At 41.2% G+C, this 12,712-nt stretch overlaps 1 protein-coding gene across 1 annotated transcript in view; it reads right to left on the minus strand.

Annotated features, from left to right (window-relative positions):
* Nucleotides 1–12,712, minus strand: part of LOC103366170 (plexin-A2-like) — a 123,151-nt gene that overhangs the window by 37,859 nt on the left and 72,580 nt on the right. Inside the window, exons 13-16 of the mRNA XM_008293827.1 lie at nt 9,303–9,420; nt 6,962–7,098; nt 5,231–5,398; nt 3,870–3,963 (exon numbers count right to left, since the gene is read on the minus strand). Coding sequence (XP_008292049.1) covers nt 3,870–3,963; nt 5,231–5,398; nt 6,962–7,098; nt 9,303–9,420 — 517 coding nt within the window. The remainder of the gene's footprint in view (nt 1–3,869; nt 3,964–5,230; nt 5,399–6,961; nt 7,099–9,302; nt 9,421–12,712) is intronic.

The raw sequence follows: 12,712 nt of genomic DNA on the forward strand, positions 1-12,712 counted from the left end.
GTTCAATGGATAAAAGAGTTCAAGTCAAGTTTGATATGGGCTGCTTTCTTACGGTTGGCATGGTGACATGTTATATAGACAGGCCCAGATGCTCCGGCAGCATCCAAGGGACTGTCACGTTGGAACAGCAAGACATTTGCAAGTCAAGTAAAGCTCTGACTACCATCTGCTCTGCCGGAGATGGATACTGTAGGGTTTTTTTTTTCTTTATTTATTTTTTTTTTTGCACTGTCCTCACTTTCTCTCCTCTTTGCCTGTCTCTCTTTCTTAAATAAATCCTGTCTTTTGCTGAATCCTGTCAGGACAGAAAACTGCTGCTATCATGCGGGATGTTTTTCAGGCTGTGCGGCAGTGAGTGTAACGTGGGTAAATCCAAAGTGATGACTGAGTAAATAGTGATGGGTAAATGGGGCATTGTAGGATTTGATAAAGCAAAGTGGGATATTTGGGTTCCTCTATGGGTGGCGCAATAATGGCTGTACTTCAAAACAGCACAACACCTCTGCATGACTTCTGTGTTTCAACAGATGGATATTAAGTACGTTTTATTACTGTATAGAGCATTCTGTTTACACTACAGTAGGATTATGAGGATTACTGGATTTCCAAATACTCTCCTGAATTACAAGATTATTTTCCACCCCTCCATCTACTTCTCTGCAGAATGCAACAACACGCATTCATGTACACGTACGTGCATGGATTCCAAAGAACCCTGTGTATTTTCACTTTCTATCTCCAGCACGTCATAATTGAAAAATAAATTTGTATATTGTCAAATACGGAGTATGCAACAGTACATCTTTTCCTTTAGGCCATGTGGTGAAAGAAGCTACACATTGTACAGCATTGATAAAGTGAATTGAGGTCAACAGAAAGAGAAAATAATTGGAATCTTGGCCTCATCTGTCTTCTTTCTCTAGTGTTGGATAGAGCCAGGGTGTTTTAAGGCAGTAACACTCCAACCCCTCTGGCTGAATACATTACCATGATCTACTGTGCGGCTACAGCCCACTCAATCATTCAAAGGTCTCTGGCCAGGGTAGCAGTGAGAGAGACTGAGGGAGAGAGCGAGCCGATAAGATGGGCTAGCTGTGGAGAGGTGCGTAGGAAAAATGTGAGGGGTTCACCGAGTCAAAGGTCATCTGGAGGCTACCATTTGATAGCTAGTCACTGACTGCTCTGCTGTTCCTATACTTGGTTACTCCTACACTGTGTCTATTTTTCTGCCCGCCTGCTGTTCCAACCAAATGCTAATACTGGCATTAAGTCTAACTTCAGCTCTGATCCATCCATCTATCCATCCATCCATCCATCCATCCAAGCTCTGCGTGGTATTTGAGCTATTGTAGAGCCAGTGCTGGTAGATTAATGCTTCTCTAAGATGTGTGCCTCTCTGAAAGGGAAAAAGAGCTAGATTTTTTAAAGATGTCTTGTGATAAGGGTGTGACAAATTGAAAATATCCTCAGTAACCACCGCTTCATGTGCTGACAAGTGGCGTTTCATCTTTTAAAATTAATACTAAAGTGGTTTAAAAAAAAGAGAGATGTTACAGAAGAAACAGTGCTGGCCCTCCAGACTGTGGACACTCAAGATGCCATGATCAATCAATGAGCCACTCATGACACTAAAAACGGATGAGGTGAGATTTATGGCGCATTGATACAGTTTAGAATACAAAAAACATTGCAGGCATGCAAATTGTAAGTTTTCACCATCCATTATCATTTCTTATGGCGCTGATTGGCACCTCCCCATAGCCATCGGACAGCCTGATTGGTCTAGAAGTAATGCTCAACACCGTCTATGATCAGCAGCAGCTGTAAATACACCCGACATGCCAAGCCTGACACTCAGTCCAGGCATCTTAAGCGTGGCAAATGCGGTAGATGAAATCTTTCTGGGACAGGGAAATGTTCTGGAGCTGGAAAATAACCCTTTTAGCTTTAATCAAGATCATGATAAATGTTTCAATTGTGAATCCGGTGACAGATACAGAGCATTTCACAAAGAAAATTGTCTTTTTTTTTTTCTCTCTCCTGGTTTCTTTGTGAATCTGTGCAAGTGACACAAGGGAGGGAGAGAAGAGAAGCAATTTAGTGGGAGACAGGTGATCATTTGAAGGCTGGCTGACAGACAGCAGCTCTTATTGCTATAGGCTGCTCTGCTGTTTGCCTTCCTCCAGTGACAAAAAGGAAAAGGGGAAGAGGGGGCTGCAGGGTGGGATGAAGGATGGGTAATTGTAACCTTAGCATTTAATAGAAATTCATTCTGTGTGGCTGTGGGGGCAATCAAGACAGTGACACAGTCGTCTTTTGCGAGGCGCTAGGTGGGGAGTTGGAGACAAGGCAGGGTGGAGATGAACAACTCTCTTTCAAAGCTTCAGAAGCTGACAAATCAGACAGCACAGCACCCACACACGAGTCAAATCCCATTTTGCCAGGTCTCCCTCTCTCTTTCTCACTCATCAGGTATTTCGTTCTCTTCTTTAAACCGAAAACAGAGCAGATCTGCCTTTTACTTGTAATTACTGCTTTCGTGACTCATAAAGGTTGTTTTTTTAGGGAAACTGTGCTTTTAAATGGGGAAACACTGTTGCACAAACTCCTCCAGGGCAGAGTTATGATTTTTATTAAGAAAACATTCCCTAAGCTAAACAGACACCTAAGGCCAATTTTAGACTACCAGTGCCAGGGATAGAAAGTTGGAAATGTAGAGCGAGAGGAGGCATGTTGGGACAACTCTGTGCAGAATTCTGCTCATGAGGCATCGCTTTGAGGATGTTGTGGATTATGCATGCCTGCATGTACACCAACATGTTTTGAAATTCTATAAATGATGTATGAGATTTAGGTAGCTATATGCTAGGGTGTAAGACTGTTTTCAGAATGTTTCTTAATTTTCTATGCTACTACAGACATGTCTACGAAGCAAGTGGCTGAGTTGTGTATTGAGCAGTATGCATGCATTAGAGCAGTGGTTCACAACTGGAAGTCAGGTTCTCTTATCATGTTGTATTAGTGTGTAGGCGCAGACAGTGTCTTACACAAGATGCACAGATACCAACGGGACACACAGAATTGGGCACATACCACTTTTTGCGCCTGATCTAATTTCCCATCTTCCTCACTCTTCATCCGTCATACTCCCCTTTAGCCCATTCGTCTGCCCTCCCCACACCTTACTCCAGACCACATAGAGGAAATCCCATCCTCTTAATTAAACAAGGACCCCCAGGACAGGGGCTCAAATGTAATTTGTAACGATTTCCTGCAGCCAAGACTTTGATTATACAAGGGCTCTTTATGCTGACCAAAGACTTCTGACTGCAGTTAATCTTCCGCTGAAAGCCATTAGTAGTCTCCTTGCCCCGCCGATCATGCACACCTCCAATATTCTCCCCTCTGTCCCACCTACAGTCCTCCTCAAGCTCGACTGTCTTCCATCTGGCTCCATCACCGCAGAAATATGTGTACATAGTTTGCAAATCTTTCCTCAAACAAATGAAAATGTTGTTCGGGAGTCAGGAGGCGAGAGTAAATAAAACACAGACTAAGTAGGTGGGAGTTGGAATGTGAGGAAAATTTTGAGTAAACTCTTCATTAGCTACTCTCTGCCAGCTGTATTATTCACGCACTCGATGGTCGAGCAGACTGGGTTCAAGCACAACTCAGAGAAGCATCGAGAGCTGGAGGGGCTGTGAAGAGACGGCATTTTTATTTTTTTTTCCCAAGCTGAACATCACTTAGCTTGCTTGTAGTGTGTCAGGCTGGACCTAGTTAGTGTAGATTATCCCACATGTGCATGTACTCATGTGTAACTGAACTCAGCATTTCTGGCGCTCACAGTCAAGTACAGTGGTTCTTACATTGACAGACTCTCGGCCGGCGTATTTCACTCGGATCCTGGGCTCCTGAACCACATCCAGATTGGTTCCTGTCACCATCAGAGGCGTATGACCGCTGGGGGGGAAAAGACAAGCAAGCAGACAGAATTTATTTTACAAATTTGAATAATCATGTTTGTCAAATGCCTTCCTAATTTCTTTTCAGAGAAAGAGAGGGAAAAGAGAAAAGAGAAAAGAAAAAACAAAGTCGTCCAAAGGCAATTCTCTGCGAAACTTTCTAACCCTGATGCACCTCTTCAAAATGTTCACCATCAGTTGAAAATAAAAGCGTCAAATCAAATTGCGTGTTCAGTTTCTTCTGGGAGGTAATGGCCTCTGGAGTGGAGGATGATTAGAGATGCATTTTAAGTGATTTCGCTACAATCAACTGGTGTAGATTTGTGTTTGAAATACTAAGACAGCTCAAGCTTATTTATGATGCAGTGATGGTCCTGGTCCTCGGGACACAACAGCACAAACAAAACACACAAACAAAGCAGGAGGAAAACTGCTGGGTGTCCATCTCTTCCTGCAGCTGGCTGCAGTTGTTGAAGATTTGTTTGTGTTGTTGAGGCTGTCAATATGGCATGCTGAATAAAGAATCAGGAGTTGTTGTAGGATTTAGGTTTAAGCTCTCAGGCTAGATTCAATGTACTGTATCACTATGGAAGGATAGTAAGGTACTATAAACAGACCTTGTGCCATCTATAGGCTCAATAAATTATATCCTCAGCTAGTCTATCTATCTATAGAAGGTGTGGTTGTCACACTGTGACTTAAAAGAGAAATACTTGGATATTCCGTTTATCCTCTCTTCCTATAAATAAAGAATACATTAAAAAAAAAGAAAAACAGATGATATGATGTCCTTCCCTATCTGTGTCTCCCTTCATTTCTACCCTCTATTCCCTTTGCTCCATCATGTTTTTGCTGCAGTGTACCCTGCACTGCCTCTCTAAGCCCATGCCATCTGTTGTGGACTCACACCTCTGATAGCACGTTGTTTTGGTAAGCCACCATTTAATCTTCATCCCTCTCTTCCTTTTAATTAGTAGTGTATAGTGTACGTGTATGTATCTGCCAAAGAAGCTCAACAGATGGATCAGCGCTGCATTCGATAGGAGAATCCCAGTCTCAACAGTGCCCATCATCCCCAATCTGTGAGCTGTGGCTGTTCTATCAGATCCAGACTAATTGAAAGAGAACTGAACAGTAATTGAAAGTGCAATATTGACTCATGTCTGTTAAGCTCTGGATGAGGCTTGTCTGGGATGTCAGAAGCTCAAGGTTGGTTGATGAGGATGAGGTTAAATTTAAAGTGTCCGGACTGTGGAGATAGTTACCTTGCGATGCTCCAGTCAGGTTCAATGCGCTGGACAGTGGGGTCTTCTATGTACTCGAAGCTGAGGCTCTCCCTGATTTGGGCGTGATCCACGCTCACGCTGATCTGAACTGGGCCGACCCCAGACACAGAAGGGGCAGAGTAGCACACTATCTCCGTCATGGTCCGTCTGCAAGTGAAGAAGATCGTCATAGTAGATTAGGCATCAGAAGCTACACGAGTGCAGAAAACAGATGCGTGTTTTGAAAAATCAAAATAAAGATACTGTTTAAAATGCAAGATGACAATAATGATGATGCACGACTTATTCGCTTATCATATTCCTGGAACATAGCAAAAAACACCACCTACAGCAACAGAATATATTGTGCAATTTGTTCTACAATTGCACTGTTCTGCAATTATACAACTTAGAACACAGTATAAACACAGGTGCACCTGCTGCACACAACCTAACACATGAACAGCACCTCCACCAGTTGCATGCGCTTCCACAGTTTGCTTTCTCCTCCCTCTACAAGACTCCATGATCTACCTGCACACCCCTCTGTATTTGTCCCAATTCATTAGCAGAGGAGAGTTTGTAGCAGAACAGCCGGCTGTCCTCCTCTTCCTCCCATGCCAGGAATACAGTGGAGAAGCACAAACCAGCAATTAGCCCCATATCTCATTAAAGCTGGCTTGACTCCTCAACCTTACAACATTACAGTCAGACTACTGTGACAGGGCTTAAAATAGGTGCCTTTAGGAGTGGAAAGTACAAAGAGGACATGTGGGAGCAACTAAGAGACCGAGGGAGGGATGGGTGGAGGGAGAAGCAAGCCGTGAGAGTGTGAGAATTAAAATTAGGGGTGGGGGGCTAGAATAGATAAACAGAGAGATGGAAGGAGAGTCAGAGGGATGGGACTGAATGAAGAAAAAGAAAAGCTTTTTCTTCAAGCCATTATTACGAGGTTTGATGCAGCAGGTTATCAAAACCTTATTAAGATTTACACAAGTTTCTGATGGAGGGAGAAATAGAAGTTTTCCCTTGGGGGACTTCTCAGTAATATCAAGGGAAAAAAATACAAGAAAGCCATGAAATATAGCAGCTTATTTAATGGGAATAATGCACATCATATCTAGAACAAGAAGTCTGTGGAGTTTTTTGTTGTTTTTTTTCCATTTGCTCACAGCATGTCATATATCTAAGAGCATCTGACAGTGATGTATGCAGCAGGGCCAAGAATTAAAGAAACTCTCAGTCAAACCATTGTTATACTATCAGTATATATTAAAGGCGTAAATGCAGATACTGCGAATTGAAAATGCAAAAAGAATTTTATATATATTAAAAAAAAGTGCAAACATGACAGAAAACAAAGACGTGGACTGTCAAGTCTTTCATTTGATTTAACAACTTTTTACTTGTTGTAGGTGACAACTGTCAACATTTGTACTTAGTGGAGTAGTTTAACTCCCTAATATCTATCTTACATTATAAAGTTGAAACTGTGAAACTCTGCATTTCATTTGCACTGCTCTGAATGTGAACACTTCCACCTCATCACAATGTGCAAGTGTATATATATATATATATATATATATATATATATATATATAAATTAAAAATCGCCGTGAATAATCAGTGTTAAACAGAAGTCTGATCTTGCAGGGTGTTTTAGCACATTAAATTGCTTTTGCCTATTATAGAATGTCTACTTTATACACTGATGCAAGAGGAATGTCTCACCCAAAGAACTCGCATGTCTGGTTCCCAAACTGAACGTTGACACTGCTGCCGGCTCCGAGGTTTTCTCCCATTATGGTTACTTTAGTGCCACCGGACTCTGGACCTCTGCTCGGGGACAGACCTGTGACTATTGGAGTCTACAAAAAAAGACAGATGCAGAGAGATGGGGTGAGACAGACTGTGAGTGTGATATAAAAAGCTGGGGAAGGAATAGGAAGAAAGGATAAGTCAAGAGACCAAAAGGCAACTAAAGCTAAAACATTTATATTTTCCACAGGAAACAGGGAAGCATGTCTGGGGTAACGCCTGAAAACTTTACGCATTATCACAGATTCCCAGCAAATTACAGCTGTTCGTATTGCCAGGCCGATGGCATTGGAGTACAGTGCTGGTGGGAGAAAAGAGGATCTCTAAGAGCCCCTGAGAGATCCTACTACTGCGTGTTGTGCATTGCTGGTTTGTGTCTGAGTGAAGCTTTTAAAAGACACTCTGAAAATAACTAGTGTTTACAGCGGCAGGCAGCTAGGCTGCCATCACACAGACAGATGGAGAAATATCCAAGTAGACAGCCCGTCATATGGAGAAGCACACATGCACAATTGCACACATACACACAGAAGAGTGCACATACCTGTATCGGCACAAATATTTAAAAAAAATAAAATAAAAATTAAAACCAACTAAATGCACAAATATGTAGCCATTTACACTGCCCCTTTGCCAACATGGTCACATAGGGAGCAGGTTTTGTCGGGAAAACTGAAGAACGCTCCTGTGATTTTGTATTCTTTTTTTTTTAGGTGGCCTGCAATACAGGGGGAACTGCAAGTGGTGCCAATTTTAGGCTCTGTGAAGTAATCTCTGAGGAATTCCACAGCTTCCCAGAGTAGCAGTTGTATCACTGGTGAGAAAAAGTAGCGGAGGATACACTACAGAGCCAAGAGCATCACGCTGACAAAACTCAAAACCGTCAACTACGTGTGACTCCCAGCATGCCAGATAAAGCAGGTACTCTGAAAACACTAGTAGTAATTAGTGACTGCTGTTAATTGTTAAGGGAGTGCTAATTGTGAAGGTGTGAGAGAGCGCAAATAGAAAGTAAATTATCTGTTAGCTGGAAGACAGTAGGGGAGAGTCACAAGGAAATGAGTGTGTGACGGAGGTGAGTGGATTATTTTTACCTCCATTTTAGCAAGTTGTTCATTTGCCTTTTTGTCTCTCAGTCTCATTACCAGGTTTCCTAAAAATGACATTCCTACTCAACTAAACTGCATTTTCAATTACATTTTAAAAGAATCATAGTTTTTGCCACCAAGTCCATGTCAGGGGTGGTGGTGGCCAGTGAGTTTTTATGGAGAGACTGTGGGACCAATATTTGTTGTTTGGTTAAGTTCAGGCATTAGTTAACTTTACCAAAATATACTATTTTTGGTACATCATTTCACAAAATGTTTGAAGCTTCTTCTCCATTTTCTGGGTTACCATATTGACAGCTCCTGCCCTGTCTAATCTATGATTGGTTAGCTGAAAAGGAGTGACAGCTGGAAAGCAATACTGCAAATGGAGGAGATACATTGTCCACAAGCCTACTAGTGATACATCACAAAGAAAAATAATCTGGGAGAAAAATAACCCCAAGAATGTAGTTTAGTTGTTGGAAACCTAACTTGTGAAAGCTAATGTGTCCTCTCTTATAACCCTGCCCGACTGTCCAATCACATTTAATCTACTGTATTTATTTCCCTTTGTGTAAGAGCTGTTGCTCTTGGGTTTTTTACAATAAATGATTCAAAAGCTTGAAATTGTATGAAAATAGACAGGCTTTTCAAAAAGATTTTGGACATATCCTGTGTAACATACATAACATAGCTGAGCTCGGGATTTGTCCAAAGCATATTGATTTGCAACACTAGAGAACAGAAAAAAAAAAACAAAAACAAAAAAACTCATAAAATCAGCATATGTGACAATCCAACTTCACTTCATGATCTTACGATAATTAAAGACGAACAGCATTTATAATCGGAGACCTGCAGAGATCATTAATGCGGATCTCTTGAGCTGTTAATGGAAACCTGTTACTCTAAAGTAACAAGTTATCATGTACAGAGATGCCCAATTACACCATTGGTAGGCATGGCAACGTGCACATCATTATTTGCCTGTGGCCCATAAACAATTAATTTTCAAGAACAAATCACTTTTTATTCAACTGTATGTATGATTCCTTTTGTATGCAGGTCTTTTGTTTGTCCTATATTGACCACAGCGTATATTATAAAATGTTATTTCATTTCAGAATAAAAAGAAAACAAATAATGTAGTGTAACTGCAGTCATACCACAAAGGAGTAGAGCTGTGAGGAGCGAGCTCTGAGTTCTGGTCTGCACTCTCCAACACATAGCTGGACCGGACCAGGTCTACTGTCTGCAAGAGCCGCATCCATCTCACATACAATCCTGCAAAAGACAGGGATTAGTCAGTTATAATCAATTCATTTAAAAAAAGACAACAAAGAAAATATGAGGTCTGAAAAGATTCAAAAGCAGCTGTTTGTAAAAATGTCATCATGGACAGGAGAGAAGTCTTTCTTTCTTCAACATAACTTCAAACTCAGAAGTTATCTTCACGTTTGAATGCTTGAGTGAAGTTGTGGAAAAGTAATCAAAACACTTCTCAGCTTGATATTGATTTATCCTCCACTCTAATTGCAATCTTCTTTTGTTGTTTCACTCATTTCATTACGGGACACATCCAGACATCGACCAGAACCCCCTCGATGACAGTCTTTAAATGAGTCTAATGCTCCTCCTCCCTTGGCACTCCAACACACCCAACCTGAGCGTAGTAAATTTCCCACCAACAACCCGGGCCCCCGACAGCGCTGGTGCTGTGCCAATGCGGCAAGTCTGATGTAAATCACGCTGCACGATCAATACAGTTCTATCATACCATGTGATCAGGTGTCACCCGGCACTGCAGGTGACTAGATCAAATGACATAATAAAATGAGAACGCCTATTGATCGCCGGTGCCAGGGAGCAATAAAATACAAGAAGCAATCACAGCGCGGAGAGTGAGACGGAATATGTGGCGAGGCAGATGGCAGGGGCAGGTAGGAGTGGAGTTGATGAAGCAGAGCAGATGTATTGTTTCTCTAGCGCTGATCATCAAAATTACAACAAATGACTCTGGGAGGTTTGCTGGATGAACTATGAGGAAGAGGGTAGCTAAAGGAGGATTTACTCAATGACAGAACTGATATTATCCTCTTAGTCGGCCTCAGAGAAACAGGCTCACTTCACCTGAAGGCCTGCTGTCCTCTGTGAAGCTGCAGATTTATGGAAATATGTTTTACTTTTCAAAACTAAACCTTCAATTGGATCTTAGATAGTAGATCTCTGTAAAAATAAAACAGAAAAAAAAAAAAAAAATTGCTCTTCCTGTAAAACCTGAGGGTTACTTTTAAGCTGAATTCTTACTAATGAGGATTCAATTTGGCCGCGACAAAGAAAAAATGCTGCAGAATAGTATCAGCCCTCGGAAAGAAAAAAAAAAAGCGCTTCCTGCTGAAAAACACAAAAGTTGAGACTTTTTTCTTCAAAGTGGAAGTAGCTTTCACACACTCTTCTGAAGTACTAACATAAAAGACACATAAATATGTATTTTTTCCCCCCTCTTTTTTTCGTCCGGTTCAGTCCATCATAGGGAGCCCGGCGACTGAATTAAAACTCAAAACAAACACCAACAGTCAGATAAGGACACGGATACAATGGACCAATGTGACCTCGGGGCGCCGAATAAAATTCCAACTCTGAACATCATCGTGGAGACTCCAGCTCCTTCAAAGTTAGACTAAAGAGGTCGTAGGTTAGTTTTTTAATTTTGCTCAGTCGATTTTTTTTCTTATGGCACATAAATGGATTCCCGAGCTTGTCCCCAATTGGATTAAAGTGCTGTCAGATCAGTGTGCTGCTGACAAATTGTCCCCTACAGCCAAGTGGCACAGAGTGAATTTTAATTACAACTGCCCAGTACAGGGCTAGAAGCCACACACTTACTGTATGGCATTCACACTATACATGAGCTCATGTTGTATCTTTTTATTCTTTTAGCACATCCTGATATGATCAAAATAACCAGTAAGTTTGGCAAACATATGCGTGTGACATAGATAGTAACAGCAGCATCAGACTGAAACTATGTGTGTTACAGTAATGGTGCAATGCTTAGCTGTTCTCTTTCTGAGGGCAGAAGTAGGCCAAAGAAAGAATTAGGGTTAAAGGCTCCTCTGAGAGCCATGACTGTGATAGCCTGTGTGTGTGTGCTCGTGTTCATTCAGTGCATGTGTGTCATCTCTGACTTAGTGCACTGGTGTACATTTAAAACTTTACACTGCTTTCTGACAGACTTAAAGTCAGCGAAGAGAGAATTTTACACAACCTGAAAGAAAGGCCAATTATTTCTGAGCTTTTGCCTTAACTAAAAAAAAAAAAAAAAACTCCTGAAAGTATTGCTATAATATTTCTAGGGAGATGTGAGGGCGGTGGTGCTCAGTAATGAGTTTGCAATGGCCAAGTTGTACTACATTTTTTAATATATTTTTTTCTTCTTCTCATAATGTATTGATTTTCCACGGTTTAATTATTTAACCTATTGTAGCTGCATAATGAGTATTTTTGTGCTTTCTGCAAAGCATCCTTCAAAAACCCTAATAGGATTAGTTTTCGTATAGAATTGCATTTCCTCCACCAAGCAAAGCCCAATACCCAAAGGCAATCCGACCTCATCTCAATCCAAACGCGTTAATATATAGTCGGGGTAAATTAACGCAGTACATCCTTGTCTGTCTTGGGTGAGGCTCACATCACCTGAGGAGGTTAAACAGCCATAAGGCATCGGGGTTTCTAAGTCTACACACATCTGCATGTCTAGCCAGAGGGGGGGAGATGGGCGAGTTGTGCAGCATGGGCCACGTTTCATTAGTTCAGGGTGAGTGGGACAGGCTTTAACGTGATGTACACACAGCGTGGGACAATTAGGGAGGTAAACACAAGTAAACACACACAGCTGTTGTGGGATTGTTGCTGACTAGATGAGCTGCAGAGAGAGAACTGGGCTAGTGTGCTGCAGGGGGAGAACAGCAATGTCAGGACCAGGCTGTCTGGACCTGCTCCAGTCTTCATTAAAGCGGGGACGGTGGGGAAAGCAGCTTTTTGTCGCAACACACATACACTGATTAGAGTTTCTTAGCTGTGTTACACCCTGTAAATATCAAAACCCCAGGCTTGATGTGCAGCTGTATGAATGTTAACAACTGATTTAGTTCATGCTCATTATGTGATAGCCTTTTATTACTGAACACCATATAATGTAATGCTAAATAAATAAAAAGACACATAAAATAAATCATCATGTCAATAAATCGGTCATTAATTTGTAAAGTAACTAAAGAAATAATTGAAAACTCAAGTCATTATTCTAAAATGTGGTCATTCATTTCCACAGTAACAGAGTTTTATTAATATCTTCTGTTCATTCATTGCAAACGTCATATTGACAGCACTAGTCTGATTGATAGGTGCTAACTGGCTAATTCTGGTAGCTTGTCGAGAAACTAGTCCACTAAGTCCGGCAAATCTTTTTTTTACTATGACAATAACAAGGATGGCACAACATTTTATAACAGAATTTCACAAATGACTGTTTAATTTATATATTTCTGTGTAAATCACCTAATTATATTGCGCG

The sequence above is a fragment of the Stegastes partitus genome, unplaced genomic scaffold, assembly GCF_000690725.1.
Source record: "Stegastes partitus isolate 25-593 unplaced genomic scaffold, Stegastes_partitus-1.0.2 Scaffold20, whole genome shotgun sequence".
NCBI classification, from domain to species: domain Eukaryota; kingdom Metazoa; phylum Chordata; class Actinopteri; family Pomacentridae; genus Stegastes; species Stegastes partitus.